The 26,366-nt window shown below is 44.5% G+C and overlaps 2 protein-coding genes across 2 annotated transcripts in view; one reads left to right on the forward strand and one right to left on the reverse strand.

The window, feature by feature from the left end:
* Usp10 (ubiquitin specific peptidase 10) overlaps positions 1 to 26,366 on the reverse strand; it is a 51,016-nt gene that overhangs the window by 8,675 nt on the left and 15,975 nt on the right. Inside the window, exons 2-9 of the mRNA XM_057754184.1 lie at positions 24,767 to 24,835; positions 20,068 to 20,125; positions 14,815 to 15,846; positions 4,615 to 4,706; positions 4,014 to 4,123; positions 3,324 to 3,379; positions 2,999 to 3,102; positions 904 to 1,003 (exon numbers count right to left, since the gene is read on the reverse strand). Of these exons, the coding sequence (XP_057610167.1) occupies positions 904 to 1,003; positions 2,999 to 3,102; positions 3,324 to 3,379; positions 4,014 to 4,123; positions 4,615 to 4,706; positions 14,815 to 15,846; positions 20,068 to 20,125; positions 24,767 to 24,835 (1,621 nt within the window). The remainder of the gene's footprint in view (positions 1 to 903; positions 1,004 to 2,998; positions 3,103 to 3,323; positions 3,380 to 4,013; positions 4,124 to 4,614; positions 4,707 to 14,814; positions 15,847 to 20,067; positions 20,126 to 24,766; positions 24,836 to 26,366) is intronic.
* On the forward strand, positions 10,158 to 10,579 carry LOC130863863 (mitochondrial import inner membrane translocase subunit TIM16-like). Its single transcript, XM_057754185.1, has one exon. The coding sequence runs from the start codon at positions 10,202 to 10,204 to the stop codon at positions 10,577 to 10,579; it is 378 nt and encodes a 125-aa protein (XP_057610168.1). The 5' UTR covers positions 10,158 to 10,201.

Raw genomic sequence — 26,366 nt, forward strand, 5'->3', positions numbered from 1 at the left:
AAACCCACACCCACCCCTCCATACACACATACATTAAATAAATATAAAGAACTAAAACAACAGCAAAACAGCAGGTCTGTCAACTACTTAAAAAAAAAAAAAAGCCTAGCAGTGGTGGTACATGTCTTTGATCCCAGCAGGAGGCAGAGGCAGACAGATCTCTGAGTTTGGGGCCAGCCTGCTCTAAAGAGTGAGTTCCAGGACAGCTAAAGGTACATAGGGAGACCTTTTAGTACCAATCAGCAACTCAACTATTTCCTCCAACTTCACACCATAAGGAGACGGGTGCACATGTGCGAAGTGAGCCCACGCCTGTAGGTCCTCCAGCTACCTGTTCTGCCTTTCTGCATTTCAGAAGTCATGTGAATGAGAAATGTACCCTACAAGCTCATGGGGCTGGACACTTAGTTCTTGGTTGGTGACATTGTTTGGAAGGATCTGGAACCTTAAGAGAGTAAAGCCTTGCTGGAGGAAATACATCACAGGGGCTAGGCTTTGAGGGTCTACAGCTCGACTCTGTGTGGGTGAAATGTGGCTGTCTAGTTTGCCATTGCTTCTACACTGTGCCGGACACTATCCTTCTAGAACTGTAAACCAAGGTAAACAAACCCTTTAGTACCACTGTACTGGTCCCACGTTTTACACAAGAGATCAGTAACTAAGGCCTCAATCTTTATGGAGTAAAAGTTAAAGCAAAACAGCATGGATCTGGATAAATTCCAGTTATCCAAACCCAACTTTCTCACTGCTGGGCTAAAGGTAATGAAACAAACTACTTATTAATGCACCCTAGTCACTGTTGATGGACACGCGACTTCAGACGGGTGTGTGAGAGAGAACATGGACATGCACCGTCCTTGACAAGCAGCTGTCAGGCAAACAGTCTCACACAGAAGAACTTACTTTCATGAGTGGGGGAGAGGAGCTTCTTCAGGCTCAGCATTTCCTCATGAAGTCCATTGAGAATGAAGCCTAAGTACTCCTCGGCATCTTCCTGTCGGCCCTGGAGGTCAGACATGACCACATTAATTCTGATTGACTACAGCGAGGTCTATAGGACTCTCGTCACCTGGATCAAACCACCTGACAAAACAATCCAGATTGGCATATGCAAATTCCAAGAGCTGTCGCGAGGTTTGGTCCATAATTTTTTGCTTTTGTAACTAAATTCCTACACATATTATGCTAGAAAAATAAAAATAGTCAGGCTTGGTGGTGCACACCTTTAATCCCAGCACTCAAGAGGCAAAGGCAAATGGATCTAAGTTCGAAATCCTGTCTTGAAAAACAAAACAACAACAAAAAACACAACAAAAAAAACCCACCCATGAACAAGACATTGAGGGCCACAACATAAGCCCTGAGTCACATCACTCAGCAGTGACTGGCAACATCATCTCCATCTCCATTCTCTGGACAGGAACCGCTGAGAGGACTCTAGTCATAAGTAATCAATCAGCTGACTGTTATGGACATTCCGTGCCAAAACCAGTCAGAGACAGCACAGCCACCAGCCACACACACACACACACACACACACACACGCACAAGCAGAGCAAACATGAGGCTGCACTCCCAGGAAAGCCCTTGGCTGGTATCTGAGAACCTGGCCTTCCATCATTCCAAGAATGGATAAGGGACTGTGTCAAACTATATAAACAAAGTAGTTTTGTTATGAAGTGCTATTTTCCCCTCAACACCTGGGATTTCCTGAGCCTGTGACACAGTTCCTGAGATGCGCCCCCAGAGTCTCTACCGACCATGCGGGCTACCATACAATACTGAAGGACTCCATGAGCAGCATCGTAGCTGGGCATTAGGGTGGCACAAATGGGGGCGGCTGAGGATTTTTCTATGGATCTGTCTGCCGCAGTACTAGGCCCACAACACCAGCTGCCCCAGCTCCTGCTAGGAAATCATCCAGCTTGAGGTTGGTCTTAAAGCGCTAGCTCTAGTCAGCTCCGATGTAACTTCCAAAGTGCTTTTTTCATAAGCATTCTTTTGGAACACAAACTTAGAGGGGCTCGGCTTCATGGAGCATCCCTGAGGACCCCTCTATCTCTGTTCCACTGGCCCCTGAGCCTCCTCCAAGCTCTACAACATCTGTACGTTGTCCTCACACTTGTCTTTCTGTTCCCTAAGCTTGTTTCTAATCCCTACCCTTGGCAAGGCATCCCTAATAATACCCTGAATCCCAAGTAGGAGGAATCTTAAGTCCAAGCCAACAAGAAAAGCTGTAACATAGGCATTAAAAAGTTAAAGCTGTGCGGCTGGGGTCTCTCCTGTGTATCTGGAGCTCACTCTATTTCAACCACTTTAGCTTCCATACTACTTCATTTAAATGGCATTTTCTTAACTATTTTACCTGTCTAAGTTTCCTTTAACAGCATTTGAAGTGTGAATGCCAACGTATTACGGACTTGGGACTGAAAGAACCAGCTGACTATTCTAGACAAATACTTTCATCACTCTCCCATTCTCAACAGCTCTCAGGGCCATCTGTAAGGCTTCCCAGCTTCTCTGCTCACTTGCCTTTACTAACACAATATGCAATACTTAGGAAAAAGCAAGAGGCAAGAAGCAAGTTGATGGAATAGCTGCTGTAGCCTGAGCATGAATACAAGGCTGGGCACTCCAGGACCAGCAATCTCCAAGTACAGTGCAGCAATAAGGGAAAACTCAAAAGCCAGGTTCTGCCCATTTACCAGCTTGAATTCACAGGGTTAGTGGAATTAGTGAGACTTAGTCCTTGCTTAGTGCCATTAAGTGTGGGTAACTGGCATACTCATTAAACGACTTCATTATAACCTCACCCACGGCACGGGGCGGGTGACACACACAAACAGGGGCAACAACCACTGACGGTGGTTCAGGCTCATTTGCAACTTGCTCTGTAGCTCAGGCTAGGCTTGAATTCCCAAAGGTCCTCTTGCCTTGCCCTCTACTCACTAAACTATAGGCATGTGCCCCCTCCCAGCTACCATCAAGCACCCCAGACCTTTTCAGACAGGCTTGACTTGATAACTGTCAGGAGTCTGTAAATGTACGTAGGTTCAAAGGCGGCTCCTGGGCGAATATCTCTCACGATTTTATCCCCGAGAGCTACAAGAGAAACAGACATTCTGGTAACTAAAAGCACAGTATGAATTAGGACAGAAAGCAAAGCCACCAAAACTCCGACCACCACCCAGGCAGGAAGCCGAGACTGGCACAGGGCGAACACCAGATTTAAAAGGACATTTTCTTTTCAACAAGACCACATTTACCACATTCTGGTTCCCTGGCGCCATGTTCCCATAACAGGCCTCAAAGATACGACTCACCTTGGCGGGGTTTGGGAGGCACTGGCATGTTAGTGAACTCGTTCATTAGCCGAACACTAAGTAGAGAAAAGAAAGTGAAGCAAAGCATGTTAAGAGCAGGCAGGCCTCGGCACAACACATGACAACCAGTAGTTGTGTGGTTCACGTCGGGTGACGTGACAGTACCCAGTGGGTTCTTACATTAAATCTATACACATTTTGGGATCATTTTAAAATGCTATTTTAAGTTGGCAAACAATACAAGGTTTGCTGCTGAATCTGAAGGGTAAAGAAGCACGAAGTTCAGTTATACTTCGGTATAAAATCCCAACAACATCTTCCTTTCAAAGAGAATTCCAGAGGCTGGAGAGGTGGCTGGGCAGTCCAGAGCACTTGCTGGAAACTCAGGCTCAGTTCTCAGCACCCACGTGGCAGCTTACAATGGGTTGTAACTCCAGTTCCAGGGGATCCAAAGTTTTCTTCTGACCTCCATGAGCATTGCACACATGTGGTACACTTGTACATGCAGGTAAATACTTATACACATAAACTAAAAAAGAGCAGGAGAATATCCCAGTACTTATCTGTAGGAAATCGAGAGTGGAGGGCTGGACTCAACTCAGGGAGCACCTCCTTTGCCAACCGTTCAAGTTCCCATCACCAGGGGAAAGCCCCCCCCCCCACTGGCATATGTGTGAGCACTTTACTTACAAGCTATCTATCATGGGCGTTGATGTGCAAGGCCTTTGCACTTTTGAATACAGAGGAATGAACTTCATCAGGTGATACATCGGAGGGCAAGCCACCAATGCCTGCAGGGTCTAAATGTCGCAGTAAGGAAGTGTAAAGGAAATGAAACAGACAACAGCAAACTTTCTAAAGGCATATAAAAACAAGAAAAGCCAAGGACACTCAAAAAAAGCATAAACCAAATAAAAAAGATAGCTGCCTTGTAATGGCCATGTAAGGATCTTCTGTGGGCCAGGGTGACATTCCAGAACCTAGTAGAGCAAGATACTACCACTAGTTAGAGCAAAGCTTCTATTCTGAGTGGTCACTCTATCCTACGATCTACAACCACTGCCATGAGAATAAAGCATGCCTGATTCTGTCCTTCACAGGTCAACAGATCAATACTCTTACAGAGGGTGGAGAAGTGGGGCTCAGAGTATCATCAACGATGAGGTTAGGCACACCAAGTGATGGCCCAGCCTCTGCCCAGCTGCCCTGAGGAAGTTTCACTAAGTCAAATGCACCCAGAGAGAAGAACACCATGGTAGCCAGGCCTGGGGATGGCATCCAGGAAGGATACGGCATTAATGTAGCACCAGTTTCCTTTATTGATCAGCCCGCGGGGTTGCAATGACACTGGCTTATGTATCAAGGTTACAGTCTCCAGTAACTCTGCAAGAGTGAAGAAGCAAATGAAGACATTAACAACATTCTAGCCAGCAGCATCAGCATCCATGCAAAGGCATTCTGAAGTGCTGAGAGCTCTTCAGGAAAACGTGTCCTCAGAAAGCCCTCATTATTAAAGCCTCACTTAGCTCAAAATCAGCTTTGTTACTGAATGAGGAACTGTTTCTTCCAATTAATATTTTCCTCCAAACATCAACGTTTACTTATGTTCCTGTGAGAATAGACTAGAAAGCACAATCGAAGGAAACGCACACAATCATTAGCAACAGACAGCAGATACGGAAGATGCTGGCTACCCCACCAAGGCTGACAGTGTGCCTCACTAGCAGCAAGGTGTCCTAGATACTTCAAAGGGACTTAGGGAGCAAAATGTGTCTCATGAGACCTGGCATATCACAGTGGGAGCTTGATAGCTCCATATTAAGGGATAACTGCTCCTGCTAGTCAGTTTCCATCAGCAGTCACACCAGCAATCCATTTACTCTGCACTCTTAGCTCCTCACTCAGTTCAGAAGCAGGTTTTTCTATTCAGATTTTTCCAGTTTTAAGTAACTATAAAGCCAGGCATGGTAGTGCACATCTAGAGACTGGCAGATCTCTCCGTGAATCCAGCCAAAGCTACGTGGTAAGACCCTGTCTCAAAAAGAAAAGGAAAAAGAAATTACGAACGTCATTTTCTACAACTAAGCATCTTCACCACCACTGGATTTGAGGCAAAGTCTTGCTCTGTGGCTTTGGATGGCCTGATAATTATGCAACCCAGACTAACCTCACTCAAACTCACAGCAATCCTTCTGCCTCAGCACTGGGATTACAAATATATGCCACTAGGCCTATCTAGAAATGCACTTTTAAAACAAAGACAAGGAAGTCATGAGTGGTGACACATCACTATAGTTGTAGCATTTGGGAGACAGATACAGAAAGATCAGGAGTTCAAAGTCAGCCTCAGCCTATTCAGTGGGTTCTAGACCAGCATGGACTTCATGTGACTATTTCAAAGACAAGAACAAAAACAAACCTAGTCCTACATGGCATTGCACAGGCAGACCCCTGTGAGTCTGAGGCTAGCCTGGTCTATACAGAAAGGCTCTTCCCACATGCCATGATGAATTCTGTAACAGTAATGGCTAGAGTGAACATACTCCTCATACTCAGTCTGTCTCTATAACTCCTAAGTGTTAACTGGCAGGACCTAGTTCTCAGCCATCTAGGAGCACCCTGTCTGCTTTCTGCCTATGATCAACACATAATCGAGGCTCCAATTCAGGGCCACAACACGATGCTACCTCATTTCCTTTTAAGCTGTTTCACAGGAATGAATCACTAATGGGCACATGTGATACCATGCATGGCAACAAACCGAAACTGTTGTACTGGCAGGTCCCAGGCTGGTGTCCCAAAGTCAAACGAGAAACTTAATTTCATTGTTTAAAAGTATACTTATGTACACACACGTAAAACACGTATATACACAGACACACATACAACTTCCTTCTTTCCTCCAGCGAGGAAGCAGTAAGTGATTCTACAAGGCTCATCTTTTTGAAATGAGTAAACTATTACAGGTGGTTCAACAATTACAGGTACTTGCTGCCAGACCTAATGATCTGGGTCATAGCCCCAGGACCCATGTAGTGTAAAGAGGACTGACTCCCACAATCTGACCTCACAAACACACTTATATATACATACGAATATGCTCACACACACAAAAGGAGTTTTTAAATATCTGTATTGTATGGCATCACTCGCTGTCCCCTTCCCACCATGTTCCCATTTGACCCTGGGCTGTACCACAAAAATCCACACTTTCTACTATATATGTACCACAGCACAGGGATGATCACAGTAACCACCAAACCTGTGCGTGCTCAACCAAGCACTCCCCAACATAATGTCACAGGGCTTCAAAGCAGTAATCAATGGCAAGTTTTTACACAATTAGAAGGTTTGGTCTCTCTGCCATAGTTGACCTCTGATGAACAGCTAATTCATCCTCTATGGCACTCCAAGACTACAATTAGCCCCACTTTAGGCCAGTTCACGGACCAGTAATGAGTGGGACTGACTGTCCAAGCTGAGATCATCACACACTGCAGGCTTAGCTGGACAGGTCTGAGAGGTATGCTTCGTCTGCAGACACACCGAGGGAGCAACTAGAGGCTGAGGAAGCAGATGTGAGAATGAGGGGTGTCTACCAGGAGGAACGTAAAGGACACTGTCATACTGTTTGTGTGGTGATGCAATAGTGAGCCTAGCCTTAGTCAGCAGGAGCTAATACTGAGAATGGTGACTTACACTTGAGAATCAGTGTGCCATATTCCCAATAACTCCCACAATAACGCACACCTCAAATTCAGAGTGCAAAGCATATACTAAAATGGCATTAACAGGGAGGAGCCAGAGGTCTGGGTAAGAGTAGAGAACCAGTGTGAACTGCTCAAAGGAATGCCTGGCCAAGAAATACGACAGCCACACGACAGGAGGAACTAAAATACGAGGTGGCCAACCATACTCAGGTTTCTGAAGGAAGAAAATTCTGTTTTCCTGGTGGTGTAAGCAACAAAGTCTTCTCAGTTTGAAGGTGGGAGAGGGATGGTGTACCTCGACGTTTACACCTGTTTGGGCAGAGGCACTGGAGGAAATAGAAAACCAACAAGGGACGGGCACAGAGATCCACAAGGCACCTTCGCCCCTCCCCTATTCACTGTTCTGAGCAGCCTCAACTATGAATTGCAGGGGCAGGGAGAGGATACAAGCCCAATGGCCTGAGTTCAGATGGCCGAAATCCACATTTTTAAAAAGTAGATGTCTATGGGGATGCTTGCCTTTAATCTAAGCACTTTGGAGGAAGAGGTTGGTGGGTATCTGGGAGTTCAGGATAGTTACACAGTGAGTTCCAAGGTTACATAGAGAGACCCTGCCTCAAACAAACAAAACAAATCCTAGCATTCTTATGGAGAGACCTCAGGCTGAGATGAGAATTACCCCAAAGCCATGGGCCACCTAATCTGGATATAATACGCAGTGAAGGGACAGAGACAAGACTGCTCTAAAAACAAAACAGGTGAAGGTAAGAACTTCCTAAAAGGTAAATCTCTGACTCCCAAGATGCTTTTAGCAGTCATGCACACTCATCCACGCATACCATACATGAAAACACACTGTGATTAGAGACAGTGCTTCGAGTTTAAAATAACCCAGTGTCTATGACAAAGCTAATTCCTTTTCAAAATGGAATGAGGCAAGCTGGTTGCACTCGCCTGAGGAACAAGCTTCTTTCACTTTCCTAAGAAAAAACACTGTAGAGCTCTGTGGACGTAAGAACACATACTATCTGAAGCCAACTATAATGGCTCCCTTCAGACATTTACTGTGAAACCACATGCTCGGGGTGGTTTCTACACTGCCCTTCCCTAAATAGCCAGCAGGTCAAAAAGCAGTTTCCAGTGCCCTTCCAAGATAGTAAGCTTATCTCTTAGCACCACCCAGTGGTTTGTTCAGTAACTGCAAGCATACAGGCATAAAATACAAAGGAAAATGTGGAGCAGACAGATGAGATTACATAATTGATTCAGGCAATGCTCAAATCTTTGCCCTCTGATAGAATCTTCAAGAATCTATCAGAAGAAATATCTAGACCTTTTCTTAAAGATTATTGTATTGTTTTCTTGGGGCTGGAGAGATGGCTCAAGGTTAAGAGCACTGGCTGCTCTTCCAGAGGTCCACAACCCAGCAACCACATGGCAGCTCACAACCGTGTATAATGAGATCAGATGCCCTCTTCTGGTATGCAAGCATGCATGCAGGCAGTACACTTTATACATAATTATTATTCCAGACAATCCTTTAATGGCATTTCATAAAGTAAAAAAAGCAGCACCAATCATAAAGTACAAGCAGCCTTCTAACCACCCTAAGTCTTGCTCTCTGAGACCGACTGAAAAATGCCACAGCGGGTACCACTCACTGTCTGCCTTTTATCACTTCTGGCAAATATCTTCCTGGACTCAAAGTCCTTTGAAAACAATACCCTACCACTGATAATTCTCAACAGAACTCTCCATGCCCTTTGTCCCCAGACTGCTGCCCCAACCCTGCTGGCTGCCTCAAGTCTTCCTTTCTTATCTCATGCCTTAAACAAGGGATAGCCAATCTACCCTCCATGCCCCACACAGTATACCACAAAAATTTGGTAAGACCACACAAATCCTTCCAGTTCATCAGAAATGGCCCAATATATCTTAAACAAAACTCATTTATCTCATAGTTAACAAAGTTCAGGCTGCTGAAATGGCTTGGTAAATGCTGTTGCCATTAGACCTAATTATCTAAGATGCCTATCTGGAACCCATATGTTGGAAGGAGAGCTGACTCCCCAAAAGGTGTCCTCTAACCTCTACATATGCCATGGCATGTCTGCATGACCATGGGTGCACACACCCTCCAACACACAGCTGGACATACAAACCGAGGGGTTGGGCTCACACTCTGGCACTGCCACTTCATTATTTAGTAATCTGAAGTAATTTAACTTCTTTTTTTTTTTTTTTTTTTTTTTTTGGTTTTTCGAGACAGGGTTTCTCTGTGGCTTTGGAGCCTGTCCTGGAACTAGCTCTGTAGACCAGGCTGGTCTCGAACTCACAGAGATCCGCCTGCCTCTGCCTCCCAAGTGCTGGGATTAAAGGAGTGCGCCACCATCACCCGGCTGTAATTTAACTTCTTGAACAGATGCAATGAGCAAAATAATACACCCCTGGAATGAGGGCATTGACAATGTAGAGAAACGCATGGGTAACCCCTGACATGGTCAGTCCATTACAGACATCCTATAAGCCTCCTGAGAAAGAGGCAGAGCAGAGCCAGAGCACAGCCTTTAATTCCAGTGTTAGGGAAGCAGAGGCAGGTGGGTCTCTCTAAGTTCAAGGCCAGCCTGATCTATGGAGCAAGTTCTAAGACAGCCAGGGCCACAAAGAGAACACTGCTTGAAATACAAAAGAGAGAGAGAGAAAGAATGAAAAAAGAAGAACAGATTCACCTGCCATCAAGTTTTAGTTCAACCCTAGGACCCACACAGTAGAGCAGAAAACCAACTCCCAAGCTGCCCTCTGACTATGACACTTGTGTTTGGGTGTTCATAAACTTGGAGGTGTGCACACAACGTGTACACACATACAGATAAATAATGAAATTTAACTTTTTTTTAAAGAGGCAGTCTGTGGGCTAGAGAGACGGTTCAGTAGTTAAGAGCACTTGCAGTTGCAGAGGACCAAGGTTCAGTTCCCAAACACACACACCTAACAATGTCTACAACTCCAGTTCCAGAGGATACCACACCCTCTTCTGGCCTCCATGGTCACTGCACACATGTGGCACACAGACACACATGGAGGCAAAACACCCATACACATAAAAACAAATCAATCGCCCACGGGGTCTGGAAGCGGCACCCGTGCCCCTGAGGTGGAGTGGCCGCCATGGCCAAGTACCTGGCCCAGATCATTGTGATGGGTGTGCAGGTGGTGGGTAGAGCCTTTGCCTGGGCCCTGAGGCAGGAGTTTGCAGCAAGCCAGGCAGCTGCTGATGCTCGGGGTCGTGCTGGGCACCAATCTGCAGCTGCATCCAACCTCTCTGGCCTCAGCCTCCAGGAGGCCCAGCAGATTCTCAACATCTCCAAGCTGAACCCTGAGGAGGTCCAGAAGAATTATGAACACCTATTTAAAGTGAACGATAAATCCGTGGGTGGCTCCTTCTACTTGCAGTCAAAGGTTGTCCGTGCAAAGGAACGCCTAGATGAGGAAATCCGAATACAAGCCCAAGAAGACAAAAAGAAAGAGCAGATGCCCAAAACGTGACTGCTGGGCACACTCTGCCCCAACCATTGCCTCGTAATTTATAGCTTGGTAATAAATGTCTTTTCCATGTTAAAAAAAAAAAATCAATCTAGTACACACTGCTAATGCCTACTTACACGGCAGAGGCAGGTGGATCTGAGTTCAATGCCAGTTTGGTTTATATCATGAGTTTCAGGACAACCAGCCCCTTTCTCAAAAAAACAAAAACAAAACTTTTTAAAAAAGGCAATCTAAATGGGAAGGGAAAGGAAAAATATAGACAAGTGTTTGAAAAAACACTTTTTATCTTCCAAAAAGAAATAATCTGTATTTCCCAAAACCACAACTTTGGAACATTTTGTGACTGTATCCCAGTAAGTTCCATTTCAAAAGAAATGAGCAGCTGTAAAACTGACTGCAGTTGATTATCTTTAGGTTAAGATCAAAGCCTCCACACCCACTGCTCCTGCTCTCTCTCATGCCCTGCACAGGAACCTGCTCCTTCGGTGACTGCCACACCACGCAGCCAGAAGGTGAACCCCCACCCTTCTCGAATCACAGAAAGACTGCTGATGTCCTTGACTCCCTCCCGCCTTGGGTCAGCTCAGTTACTTTAATGAGGTCTGCACTCGTTCTAGCCTGATCCACCAACCTATAATCAAAAAGGCAGAGGGTTGGGCACTGCTGACTTGTGCTCAGGACATTACAGCTAGCTTCTAAAGCTCCCTCTTCCCTTAGAGCCAAACACTAGACACTGGCTGCAGCATCACATTCTCCAGAAACACCTTTCATTCAAGGCAATTTAGGGAAGATGATCCAATGCATCTTTCTCACAGAAGTTAATAGAAACAATGCTTATGGAGTGAAAATGCCAACTGGCTCATAAAATAATCTGAAATCAGGGTCTCCACTTTGGTAAAACTGCAGACATTAAAAGGCTGAGCAGAGTCCAGCTTTCTTATGCAATCTGTTGGCACCAGAAAACTCCAATCACTGAATATCCTTTTTAAATCTCAAGAAACACAGACCTCACATTCGGTAAATGACTCAGCACAGACCACCTACAAATGGACAGTTAGTAGCGAGCACGGAGTTTCCACAGCAGCTCAAGCTTAAGTCCTAAAGGTTTTTCCCTACATTGTTTTCACACGATCTGAGGGCGGAAGTCAGAAGTGGAACTTGCACTGGTTCTGGAAGCACAGCAGCTGCCTAGCCATGCAGGACCTACCACACGCAAATGCCTAACCATACTCCAGCACCTAATTTAACCATTAATGCCTAGTTACTCTCACACTTCTAGACTGTCCTCACTCTTGCCACTTTGGAAGAATTTGAGTTACCCTGGTTTGTTCCCAGGTACTATAGCAAAGTGACCTAAATTATAAGGTCTCGGGTAGGTTTTAAGCCACAAAACAAAACAAAAAACAATAGTCTTAGACTGTTGTCATTCATACTTAGAATACATGAAAACACATTTATTCCTCTGGAAGCCTCAGCTTACAATGGCTGTCCAGCATCCATGAATGAAGTACCTTAGTACCTATCCCAAATGGCTGGATAGACTTCAAAACCTCAGCTCACCAAGTTCTTCCCATGAGATTTAATGTGGGTACTAGGCATGTTTCTCTTTTTGCCTGGAGTTATTTATATTTCTTGAAAGCTAATGCATAGTTTTAAAGATAAAATGTGAAATACAACCTTGCACTCTGGAAGTGTTTCATAGCTGGGATCTAAAATATGCTCTTCTAAAACCCCAGAAAGACCAAGTGCATTAAAAATAAGGGTGCAGTGACAAACAGCACACGCAGCCTCCTGAAGCCTGTGTTTACAAGGTAGTCACCGCAATTGGCCCTCATCACCTTGCTGCCTTATTGACTCCTGACAGTGGTGCATAGACATTGCTCCCCAGCCAGCAAACACCAGTCCCACAGATTCTCAAGTTTTGTTTTTTTTTTTCCACTGCTTTCATGATTCAGTTACTCCTACCAAAAATAATCAATATGGGTGGAGGTGGTGCACACCTTTAATCCCAGCACTCAGGAGGCAGAGGCAGGCGGATCTGAGTTCAAGGTCTGCCTGCTCTACAAAGTAAGTTCCAGGACAGCCAGGGCTACATAGAGAAACTTTGTCTCAAAAAACCAACAACAACCAAGCCCTCAAAAGACAAAGGGGGCGGGTATGCATTTGGAGTGACCTAAACAGAAGCACGACTGTCTCTCCACCCCTCAGACCTGTCTGGTTAGGAACTGGGAGGCTTTTGGTGTAAAGATCTGCCCTGGCTAGCCTAGAAGTCAAAAAGATCCACCTGCTAAACTTTTATTTGCCAAAACGTCCCAGACCTACTTGTCTTTAACTCCTAATGATGAAGCTATAGGTACTCAGGCCAAATCTGGCTTTTCAACATGAATGCTGGAGATTCAAACTCAGATCTTCATGCATGCAAAAAAATGTTCCTACTGAGGCACCTGCTCAATCCCATAATGAATACATTTTAGGAGAAACCTATCTGAAACCAGGCAGGACATACAGGTGTGCAACTAGAATCCCAGCACTTGGAAGACTGGCAAGAAGACTGGAATTTGTGAAAAGCTTTGTCCTACAAAGTAAAACTGAAAAGAAAAATGGACTGGAGAGATGGCTTGGAGATTAGGAGCCCTTGTTGCTCTTGTATAAGATATGGGTTCAATTCTCAGCACCAACAGATGGCGTGCATGCAGGCAAAATACACATAAAATAAAATGAGTAAACCTTTTTTTAAATTTTTTCAATAAAAAAAAAAAAATAAGAGCCGGGCGGTGGTGGCGCACGCCTTTAATCCCAGCACTCGGGAGGCAGAGGCAGGCGGATCTCTGTGAGTTCAAGACCAGCCTGGTCTGCAAGAGCTAGTTCCAGGACAGGCTCCAAAACCACAGAGAAACCCTGTCTCGAAAAACCAAAAAAAAAAAAAAGTACTAGGGGATTAGGGGATGCAAAGAAGAAAACCACTTTTCTTTAAAACTATGATCCCAAAGGGCTGGAGAGATGGCTCAGCAATTAAGAGCACAGGCTACTTACTAGTCCAAAGGACCTGGATTTGATTCCCAGCACTTACATAAGGGTTCACAACCAACTACAACTGTAGTTCCAGGGAATTTGATTCTGTCTTCTGGCATCTGCTGGCACAAATACATAAGTGGTGCCTAGACATACATGAAGGCAAAACACCCATACACATAAAACTTAAAAATTAAAAAAAAAAAATAACGGATTATTCCAGTGGAGTACAGTGACACACCCTGTGATCCCAGCATTCGGGAGGTAGAAGCAGAAGAGAAGTCACTTTGGAGATAGACTGCACTAAATAGCAAGTTCAAAACCAGCCTGGACTACAATATGAAACCCAAGACAATAAAAATAAAACTCTATCAGTCTTCTCATTTGAAGAGACTTCAGAACACTAAGAACACTCAGAATAATATATCTCACATAGGGAATAAAATGTTCTCATTTTGTTATGGTTTCTTTTTTGAGACAGGGTCTTGCTTCTGAAGCCAGGCTGGGCTTAAATTGCCATTCCCCCTTGCTCAGTCTCCTGAGAGCTGGAATTACAGGTCTATGTTTCCACACACAGTCACACAGCCATAATTGTGACAGTTAAAAGCCAAGACTTGTTGCTACCCCCAACTACCAAGAGGATATACCTTAATGTCTGTTGGGACTCTGAGCACTCCAAGGGCACACTGCAGCAGTCTCCGGAGCTGGGGACCTGAAGACCTGCTTTTACACCTAACCTCCCAGCCTCTGTGTCTCTCCACTCCCTACCTTCAGCTTGGTGCTACAATTCTGAATAAAATCCATCACTTAACCGAAGTCACTATGGAAGGGAGGGGGGCTGCATTATTTTTTTTAAATGTCTATTTCTATACTGATAGAGAAAAGGAATACAAACTGAGGAGGATCATCACACCGAAAGTACACCCTAGTTACAGCACAGGACATATGTGTCACACATTCCAACGCTACAGCAACAAGAAAATGGAAATGGAGTTTGTCAATAAGAAACTTGCAAAAAAAAAAAAAAAAAAACCATGAAGTTTTTCCCACTTACCTAAAGGCATGGCACCCTCTCCTTCCATCTTTCTTCTTATATACATTGTTTTACAACTGAATGTTAATGCATACATGCCCTTTACCACCACTGTGCATACCAATACACTACACACAGTGTATCCCTAAGACAGATCCCATCTCCACTCAGTCTGTCTATTTAACTGTACCTGCAATCTTTATGGCTACAGGATCCTCTGAAACTGGAACAAGCCCTTCTTTGACTTCCACCTGCTTTTCAGAGGCCAGGGGAGATGGGACAGGGGGGGAACACTTAGTTTCCACATATGCCATGGGCGAGGAAGAAGAGGGCTTAGAATCATGAAAGAGGCTAGCCCAGGACTTTGCGGGCTGGCTAATGGGAATGGCCCCAGATGCAGAGAGCACACTGTCGGCAGGAGGTGACTGGCTCTCAGGCTTTGTAGGGTCCAAGTCTGGGCTCTCCTCAGTGTGTAACTCTACCCCATTGGCAGCAGTGTCCTCGCCCAAGGATTCAAGTATTTTTCCATTAGCAACTGCAAGAGTCTCAGTAGTATCAGTGCCAACGTAGGGCTGCGTCACAGCTGTCCTTAGAAGGCTGTCTGCAGGGAGGCAGGGTTGCTCAAAGTCAGTTCCATGGCAGCCCTCGAGCAGCCCTGCAGTCCTGCTATCACTACCTAGTGTTCTGGGGAAAGGACTGTCAGGCACAGGGTCACTGATGAAGTCCATGGGATTCTGAGGGCTGTCACAAGTCCTGGGCATAACTGAAGGAAGCATATCGACCATGAACTCAGCATCCTCCACACCCACACTGTTCGTAACTGCTGAACTGGCATGGCCGTTGACCAGCGCAGCTGGGGAAACAACTTCATCATTGCCATCTTTCAGATAACTGTAGTATCCAGGGGGGCGCTTCTTCTTCTTTTTCCGCTCCCTTTGACCAAGACCACCAGTGCTACCATCGTTCTCCAAGGCTTCTCCCTCCACGTTAGAGCTGTTTTCCAGAGTCAGGGCCGAATCTGGGTACTGGTCAACGGAGCTGTAGTTTTCATCTTTATCTATGCCATCAGGGGTCTTTTTGGAAGTTGTGCAACCAAGAATAAACTCAGGTGCCTGGGGATTCAGAGTGCTTGAAATACTGTAGCTGGGGGCTCTCGGCAAACCATCACTTGGTTTGATGACTTCATCAACCCCAAACTCAATCCTCTGATGTTCTTGTCCTGCTGGGAAGATACAAGCAATCAGTGTCCATCCATTTCAAGCACAGGGAGCAAGCTCTGCAGTATCAAGACCATTCGCCCTCTGAAACAGCTACAACAGGCTTTATGCCTATCTTAATAATCTGTTGAAAATGGTATCTATAAAACAAGAGCAAATTGGGGGTATGAAAAAAGGAGCATATCCTTACCTCTGGTTATCTGGGTAACTAAGAAAAACTTTCAAAAGACAAAGGGTAGAAACTAAATTAAATCTGTGATTAAAAAATTAGTGGGGCACGTGATTCCAGTACTAGAAAGATGGATACAGGATTAGGAATCCAAGGCCACCCTCTAACACTATATATGGCAGTCACACTATATAAATAAACAAATAAGTAACTTGTAACATTGCTTAAAAATATTCCTTTGAGCGGGGTGGTGATAGTGCACACCTTTAATCCCAGCACTCAGGAGGCAGAGGCAGGCAGTTCTCTGTGAGTTCAAGGTCAGCCTGGCCTACAGAGTGAGTTCTAGGACAGGCTCCAAAGCTACACAGAGAAACCCGGTCTTGAAACAAAACAAAACACAGATATATATTCCTCTGACATACAGTTCCGTGGTAGACAGTGTGCTTACTTGCTGCATATTTGGTGAGTGGTCATGCATGTGAAATAAAGGAAACGTGCCTTCAATTCTGGTACCGGGCAGCAATAGTTTTCAAGTCCCGCATTTCAAGGATGAAATTATAACTCCAAAATCGTGTTCTAAGTATGTTTTATTCTGGAGGGCTTGAAAGACTTCATGGGAAGGAGGAAAAAAAGCAGGTTCAGGGAGAAGCCAAAAATGTGCTAACTAGATAAAGGAGAAACACAGCAGGTCTCATCTGTATGCCACTGGCCAAGGAGCGGTTCTTTTCCTTACTCTGAAATGAATTACCATAGAACAATGGTTTCTGCCGGGCGGTGGTGGCGCACGCCTTTAATCCCAGCACTCGGGAGGCAGAGGCAGGCGGATCTCTGTGAGTTCGAGACCAGCCTGGTCTACAAGAGCTAGTTCCAGGACAGGCTCCAAAGCCACAGAGAAACCCTGTCTCGAAAAACCAAAACAAAACAAAACAAAACAAAAAAAAAAAAAAAAAAAAAAAAAAAAAGAACAATGGTTTCTATTACATCTGGGGTTCCATCTAATCCACAATGCTTGGAGCTACCAGTAACAGACACTGAGGTGTGTGTGCTTGGAGGAAGACTACCCTTTGAGACATGTATACTGTGAAGTCACACTTAGAATTACTGTGCTCTATACTATGAAGCTTACAGAAGATTGACTGTTCCCAACAGAAAATGCCTTCCACACCCATTCTCAATCTTATCAGAGAACAATATTCTAGGATATGACTGGGTATCAGAAACACTTCAACATCTACCCAACATGGTACTTCAGACAGTTTTGTCTCTTCTTTTCATGAGGGGCACACACTGACAGCAGAAAGCTCAGACTGAGTTCCATCTTTCAGGTGAAGAAATGAGAGGCCTGCAAACAATAGCCAAACAATACATAAGGAAGACAACGCCCTGGCATGTAAACTTGGTGGTTAAGAGCACTAGCTGCTCTTCCCAGAGGACCCAGGTTCAATTCACAGCAACCACAAGGCAGCTCACAACTGTCTGGAACTCTAGTTCTAAGAGATCCCATGTCCTTTTCTGACTTCTGTGGGCGCCAGGCATACACTTAAAAAGGTATGCCACACACATAATTTTTTAAGGGTGGGGGGGGCGTACCTTGAGGTAATATTTCTCAAAGTGAGTTCCATCAAGTACATATAACTCCGTGGTGTGTGAGAGATTTTCCCAAGCAGGGAAGACAAGGCTCCTGCTCCAGGAGTTTGCATTTATTGACAAGACCAACCTGAGTTCACAAAGATTAACAGTGCACAACAAAGGTAAGAGGGATTGCAGATCCCTCTGCCTCAGTGGGAGGCAGACTGGTCAGCACAAGAAAAAAACTATGAAAAGCTTATGAACATACTGTCCCAGTGGGGTGTGGTGACACCCTTTAATCCCAGCATTGTGCTTGATTCCCATGGAAGGTATGCAGAGAACAGTAGAACTTCAACAGTTAACTTAGTGGACAGCAAGAACACACTGATTCAAAGTTCAGCAACTGCCTAGAAAGGGTAGCAGATAAAGTGAAAAGCACAACAAGGTTCCCTGAGGTCACCTGCTGTGACTGTCTATGCTGGGAGAGGAAAAGCACTTTCATCACACATTCTCCCACATGCTGAAGGGTCACAGCGTTTTACACTAGGCAATCACAGACACTCAGAAATGAATGTGGTCCCTGTGGCCCACTGCTGGGCAGTCTTAAAAGAAGATTTATTAACATAGTGTGAAAGGCTCTATGGTAGTAGTTCAACCTTCTTCTAATGCTTTGACCATTTAATATAGTTCCTCATGTTGTGGTGACCCCCCAACCATAAAATTATTTTCGTTGCTACTTCATAACTATAATCTTGCTATTGTTATGAATCACAATATAAATATCTGATATGTGACCACAAAGGGGTCATGACCCACAGGTTGAGAAGCACTGCTCTGCGGACAGAAAACACAAGAGACCAAGCTTTAGAGGAAAGAACCTTTAAGTGGTCCTGACAACTAGCTGTAAGCAGGCAGCAAGACTCTGGGAGCATTCCTAACAAAATTAAAGTCAGACTTTGGAAGAGAGAGCAGAGAATGGAGAAAAGGACCTAAGGAACAATAAGTAGGTTGAGGTTGAGTACAACCCAACACCAGTGTAGGTGTGAGCAGGAGACAAGGCCTCTGATAAGCAAGAAGAAACACATGAGAAAGAACAGACCATCACAGCAGAGACGGATGTCAAGGGACCCAGACTCCTTGAGCTGGATACCAGCAGATTAAAGGACAACTCATTTTGCTGATTGTAAAGCTATTACTAAACCTGTTCGTTACCTTCAGATCTATTACAGCTCACTGCAGAACTGCTAACCTTAGTCACTTTCTGAGATGTTACTGTAGATAAGGCTGGCTTAGTCCTTTCAAACTTCTATGTAAACCTAATTAACACCAATCACAAGTATAACATGTTAACAGAATATGGAATCCAATCCCTGGCTCTTAAAAAAAGACTTTCCTTTAGATTCTTTTTTTTTTAAATATTTATTTATTTATTATGTATACAATATTCTGTCTGTGTGTATGTCTGCAGGCCAGAAGAGGGCACCAGACCTCATTCCAGATGGTTGTGAGCCACCATGTGGTTGCCGGGAATTGAACTCAGGACCTTTGGAAGAGCAGGCAATGCTCTTAACCACTGAGCCATCTCTCCAGCCCTCCTTTAGATTCTTGAAAGCCACCAAAAACCTTACAACAATCCTGACTAGAAATGGTCTGGTTGAGTTTGGGTCTGTGATGAATGCACAGTCAAGATGTGTTAAATATCCCTGCTCAGCAGCAAACACTACTGCACTTGATAAACACCACTCTTAGCCATCAGCCAGGGCTCAGGCTGGAGACAGAAGAGGAGCAGAGCAGGTCGTGAGAATGGTACCTAAATGCCCAGGAATCTGGGACAGACGGGACATAAACATCAACTGCTATAACATCTCCACACGCCCCTCAACTGACAGCACACAGGCTCACTGCCGAGAGGACCCAAGACAGCCATGTGGAGCGACACACCCACAACACCAGGGCTTGTTGAGGTAACAGAAAGGAACACCTCTCTCCTGATCAGAACTTATGATGCCCAGCGTTCTGGGGCACAGCACAACCTTGAAAGCACATCTGTCAATCAGAGTGGCTTGGTACTTGAGTGAGCTGCAGTTCACAGCAGAAGCTTCAAGCGCTAAGGAAATGTTGACTCAAGCTGGCCTAGTACCGCAGGCCTGCTTCCCCAGCTTCTAGGCTGAGCTAAGAGCACCAATTTAACCCTGCAGGGCTACAGGTGGGACTCCAAGACATGAACAGACTAGGAATCCAGCTCAGTAAGGAATACCTACTGCACAAACCTCTATCTCTGTCCAATCCCCGGAACCCATGTCAAAGTAGGAGAGAACCTACTCCGTGAAGTTAGCCTCTGCCCACCACACACACTAAGCACACTCCAATAAACTCACACATCATAGCCCAACTATGAATAAACTCTTAAGTGTGGAAGGAAGATATAAGAAAACGGAGGACATGTTTGCAGGTTTCTTGCCCACCTAGCACACATGACCCAGCTTACCATCTGGTAGTTCATCTTCAGCCTGTGTGCCACACAGAGTCCCACTGTATGGAGGGAGCTGCGCAAGAAATCAAAAAACACATTAACAGGATATTAAGACTCAACATAAATCACTACATTAACTCAACACTTCAAGTTCCATCTCATGACATCATGTTCCCAGAAAGACACCAAAATCTGATAAAATCTGAATCGAACAGTTTAGGAATGCTTTCAATTATTTACCATTACTGACTACACAAAAGCAAGGGTGGGAACCTGAAAATGCACTCCTAATGGCATGTGTACAGGTTACAATAAAACCCTCCCATCACATCCTGCCTGCCTTCCACAGGATGTCAGTCAGTGGTGAGCCCAGACCCTGAGCTGTCCGTCTGCTGGTGGAAGTCACTCTTTTTAACAAGCAGCAACACAGCTGGCAGATGTAGAGCCAGGGCTCTGGGCAGAGACAGAAAAGCCCGTGAGGAAGAAATGACCTGGAAATTGTGACTCCTTTCTTACACACTGTCCCATGCAACTGAATTAATGGTTTGAAATCACCTTTCTTGTTTGGAAGAAAGAAAATATATGCCTGGCTACTTTGTAAAAACCAGGGGAATTTTAAGACCCTCTCAAATTCTTCTCGCCAATTCTACATTTAAGAGCTGGGAATGTCTGAGAAGTGATGACAGAACAAAGTACCTGCTACAGCATTTCTCTCTGGTCACTAAGGTTCAGAACACAGTCTAACAGTCTGGAGAGCCTGGGGTGTGCAGCTTCAGCGCTCTGTCTGCTGTTAAATGGTCTCCTAGGCTCATGTCTCCAATGGACTCTTTTAGGTTATAAGAGGTAAATTTACTCCCCCACAACCAACTAAAGTGCTAGGTTCTCTCCCCAGATGGTAATGACAAATACCAAGAAAAGGGTAACTGGAAAGGAGTCCAACTGCTCACTCAGGTTCTGGCGCCAAGAGGCAACCCAGGACTTAGCACCCTGACACACGGGCAAACCCGTTCGTCCACGTGTCATCACTGACAGCACACATGTAGTGCAGCAATCTCAAGGAAGCTTATAAGCAAAGCCCTGTATTTCTATAATCAGAGAAGAAAGATGAGACACTGTGTAACACAGCATGTCTGCTCTGTCAGTGTCTAGGGTGCCCCTGGAGACAGAAATCTATGAGGCACAGAAAGGTCTTATGAATCAATCCATTCACAGTAAAATCCCTGTGACACTGGGAAATCTTTTGAATCCAACTCTGGGAGGGAGGACCAGTGGCAATGTATGTGCCTACTGGGAAGGTGGAACACCCCAGAGTCCATATAGCAACTTCAATTGCAGTGTGCAGAAATGTGGCCTCTGTAAAGGAATAAGAGCAGATAAGTCGGCAGGGTAGAGTCTCTATTACTGAACTCTTTTATAAGAGAGGCAGAGACAGCAAACTACCCCAGGGACAATTCAGCAGGTCAGCACAACACAAGCCACCAACTCCTGCACCCCAGACCTTGTAGGGCCAGAACTCTAGCTAGTTCTTCTCAAAACAGCCACCTCACATAGGGCAAGACATGTTATTGGTGCTAGCATCATATGATATATATCATGAATAGGACTGAGAAGGACAGTGGCAGTGAAAACACTGACCAAGGGTTCCTAACACTCCTATTCTCAAAGACCTCAGGAGGAGTTTCTGGGACAGCAGACAGATAGGGAAGCCAGGCTAACTGTTCTAACCAATTAACAGATTACCACTAAAATCTGGGGCAATCTAACAATTTCATTTAAGCTTCTTTTAAAATTCCATTCATTATTTACCGGGGTAGTGGTGGTGTTGTCAGTTCTGTCATGACATTATTCGGGTCCTAGGGATTGAACTCAAGTCATCAAGCTTGGCAGCACAGACCTCTACCCACTGATCCATCTCTCCAGTCCTACCTGTCATTTTCAGTTAGTGTATTAAGGCATTTAGGGGCTGGTGAGATGGCTCAGCAAGTCAGAAAGTTTGCTGAACAAGTCTAGCAACCTGAGTTTAATCCCTGTAACTGACCCCACAAAGTAGTCATCTGTTTGACTCCCCATACACAATCACAGAGACCCACCTGCCTGTTTCCTGAGTGCTGGTATTAAAAGTGTGTGCCACCACATCCACCAAAGGGGGGGGAGGTTACTTTTTTGTTTTGTTGTTTGTCTTGTTTTTCGAGACAGGCTTTCTTTGTTTGTGTAACAGTCCTGGCTGTCCTGGAACTCACTTTGCAAACCAGGTTGGCCTCAAACTCACTGAGATCCACCTGCCTCTGCCTCCCTTATTTACTTGAAGCTGGCCAGACTGCTGCCATCCATGGACCCACATGGTAAGAGGAGAAAACCAGCTTCCACAGTTACCCTCTGTCAGCCAAGCACTATGGCACACACACTCAGGACACAGGACACGTTAGCAGGCATGAAGATGCACATCTATAAATCCAGTACTCAAGAAGCTATGGCAGAAGGATTTTTATGAGTTTGAAGCTGGCTTACACTACAAAGTGAGACTTTAAAATCATATATGCATTTACTTTGACTGTTGGCCTGAGGAAATCATAACCGCGGAATGGTTGCAGACAGAATGCACCAGCACTGCAAAAACATGATTGCTTTTGCTGTCCGGGTGTGTGGCACCTTTCACTCAATAAAATGCCACCAAGTTAAGACCTTCCCTCGTGACAGAAGATGTAGTAAGCACAATGAGACAGAACTATCCAAATGGATCAGAGCTGTCCAATTCTACAGCAGGTTATAATACAAAAAGTACCAGATTTGGTGGTTCACACCTGGAATCTCAGCAGTCAAATGGCTGAGGCAGGAGGATCACCATGAGTTCAAGACCAATTTGAGAAACATAGCAAGTTTCATGCCAGCCTGGACTATGAAGTAAAATTCTGTCTCTTATACATCAAACCAAAAATCTAACTCCCCATACAAAGAAAGGTGAGACGTTGGAGACAAAGTAGGTCCAGTTTACTCTGAGAAGTGTGTAAGCCTGGGGCCCTGCACAGCGTAGTATCTCCAGCTTCGTCAAACATTCAGGAAACACAATGTAATAATCTGAAAGCAAGCCCCTGAGACACCAATTCAGGGGGCTGAAGACATGGCTCAGCAGTTAAGGGTGCTTCCTACTCTTGAAGAGGACCCACTGTCAGTCAGTTTACAATAGCCTATAACTCTAGCTCCAGGAAATCTAACACCTATGGTTTCCATATGCATTGCACACACAAGTGCACAAACCACATGTACACGCACATACATACACAATTTTTAAAAATTAATCTAAGGTGGGACACAGTGGTGCATGCCTTTAATCTCTGCATTTGGGAGGCAGAGGCAGAAAGATCTCTGAGTTCAAGGCCAGCCTGCTAAAAGAGTGAGTTCCAGGACAGCCAGAGGTACATAGGAAGACTCTATACAAAAACAAACAAAAATCCTTAAATGACAACCAAGAGCCTTATCGGTGCCCCCCCCATATTCATTCATTCATATTCTCTCTCTCTCTCTCTCTCTCTCTCTCTCTCTCTCTCTCTCTCCCTCCCTCCCTCCCTCCCTCCCTCCCTCCCTCCCTCTCAGCTATGGTACTAGGGGTGATCTGTTCAGTAACACTTGATGTATATGTTGCTTCCAATACTAAGATCTGAGTATCTCCTGGAATAAACACTTTCCAGCACCAGTAATAAGACAATAGAGGGCTCAAACAGACCAACTAAATTACCTGACTATTCTCCACTAGGGAGATCCACTTTCAAGCCACTGCTCATAAATCAGAGGACAGCTCTAGAAACACCAGTAATCCTTATAAACAACACCAATATTAAAGATCACACACAGAATCACCTGTTTGCTTCTCCCTGGCTCCCTATCTTACTGGGGCAAGTTTTTAAACAAACACCTAAGACAGGCACAAAAGCTCTCAGTTGATATGCTTTACACTTTAACACTCTCCCGTCTATCCCCAGTTCTTGATCTTAGAAACAGAAGAAAGCGCTTCACTAAAATTTTAAAGCCCACAGCACATAGAAAATAAAGCCAGATCAAGCTATACCACAGCTATGGGCAGGAATATGAGTGTGTACCATATTACTCGGAAGAGTGTGTGGGGGACTGTGCCTTTAATCCCATTACTGGGGGAAAGGCACAAGTTGATCTCTGTGAATTCAAGGCCACAGTGAGACCAGAGAGAGAGAGAGACAGATTAAGTTGGGGATGGAAGGAGTGGATCTATGGGATAGGTCATAGAAATGAGAAATCATGTACTCCCTCAGGAACCCACTAACCCAACCTGGCAGCTCCCACAACACTCAGTAAACACACACTAATATAGTATAACCACCGCCCGGCTATACTGGCACCTTCTAAGTTTAAAGCAAATACAAGAGCAACAAATGGGTCCAGCCGGGCGTTGGTGGCGCACGCCTTTAATCCCAGCACTCGGGAGGCAGAGGCAGGCGGATCTCTGTGAGTTCGAGGCCAGCCTGGTCTATAAAAGCAGTTCCAGGACAGGCTCCAAAGCTACAGAGAAACCCTGTCTCGAAAAAACCAAAAAAGTAAAAAAAAAAAAAAAAAAAAAAAAAAGGGTCCAGCACACTCATGGTGTCATCTCTGCTCATCTATGCATTATTAGGACTCTCAATTAAAATGAAAATGAACTGTCAATCATTTTTACACATATGAGCATGAAAACAATTTTTCTTACCTCAACTGAAGAGCGGGGAGTCACAAAAAACTGATTGAATTCATCAGGGCTGAAATCGCCAAAAATATACTGAAAACAAGAAGAACATTTGATTACATACAATAAACACATTACTTATTTTTTAAAAGTCAATATTTTACAGTTTGTCCTATGAAACATTTGGACTAGAATGCCCCAAATCCTTTTCAAATAAGCAATGAGGGGCCTCAAGCTGAAAGTCGAGGTTCTTAGGGGTGGTGTTTTCTCATGGCATGCAAGAAAAGGCCACCTAACCTTTTCTGTAAACTCTCAAAGAGCAAGGTTGAAAGAGCTTATTTTGAAGCAAGTTAAGAATGGTCACAGCATGTAGGCTCCTGCCTGTGGGAAGCTTCCTGGTTCACCTTTTCACCTCCATTTAGCTCTTTGCTGAGTGACATCATTACCTACCTCCATTTCATTTTCCCTGTCAAAGGACAGGAAAACTCATGGAAAAGTGTCAGTGATCCTGAGTAACAATCTTTAAAGATGTGTCATTTAAACAAAAAAAAAAAAAAGATGTGTCATTTATTCTAAACATGAACAGGACTCAGAGAAACATATGGCAGATACAACCCTCTAGTTTCATAGAGTGCTAGGCGTGACCTTCACTGACAGGATTGGTATAGCTGAGTCTGCCAAGTGGCCACCAGCTCCTAGTTGCTTTAAGAAATCTGCCACTAACAAGTATCATGAGATTTCCACAACACTCATTCATTCAGCCAGTAACCTGCTACATGAAAAACTCAGGACTGAGGGTCAAAGTACAAGCAGAGCTGTGTCTTCAGCTCCATTGCATCTTCAAGTCTAGAAATGACTTATAGGGAAGTTTATAAACTTATATTCTGTAACTAAGTATTATAGAAAATAATACTCATTATTCTTCAAAAAGTCACTGTTGGGAAGACCATTTCCTGAGGTTATTTGGCTGTGTCTACCAAAACCATAACAAACACTGAAAACAAAGCTGTCTTCACATAATGCATATCCTTGACCAAGTCGACAAGGAGACTGGACAAATGGCAATGGTGGAAACACTGAGATTCAACATGGTTTGGAGTCTTCTCTTGAAATGCTTGGGGACTTGGCCCTTTACCAACTGCAACAGTAAATAATCACAACATGGGAAAGCTTATATTACCATCACTCCCAGTATGGCAGGTGGAAAAAAAAAAAACAAAAAAAAAACAGAAGAATCACAGTAAGAAAGGAAACACCCTATCAGAGAACAGAAAAGTGTAAAAATTAGACTAAGTTCAAAACACTAATTTAGGGCTGGAGAGATGGCTCAGTGGTTGAGAGCATTGCCTGCTCTTCCAAAGGTCCTGAGTTCAATTCCCAGCAACCACATGGTGGCTCACAACCATCTGTAATGAGGTTTGGTGCCCTCTTCTGGCCTGCAGACACACGCACAGACAGAATATTGTATACATAATAAATAAATAAATAAATAAATACACTAATTTTAAAACTCAGCTGGTTTTCAGTAGAACAGATGTATATAGCAATAGGGCAGTTTTGAAAACTCAAGAAGTACTTTCCCCTAGAATGCTAGGGTATTATTTCCACAGAATTCCATACTATA

Source organism: Chionomys nivalis, chromosome 21 (genome assembly GCF_950005125.1).
Source record: "Chionomys nivalis chromosome 21, mChiNiv1.1, whole genome shotgun sequence".
NCBI classification, from domain to species: domain Eukaryota; kingdom Metazoa; phylum Chordata; class Mammalia; order Rodentia; family Cricetidae; genus Chionomys; species Chionomys nivalis.

What these genes read in the sequence shown, in the direction of transcription:
- LOC130863863 (XM_057754185.1), top strand. Translation starts at nt 10,202, where the DNA reads ATGGCCAAGTACCTGGCCCAGATCATTGTGATGGGTGTGCAGGTGGTG.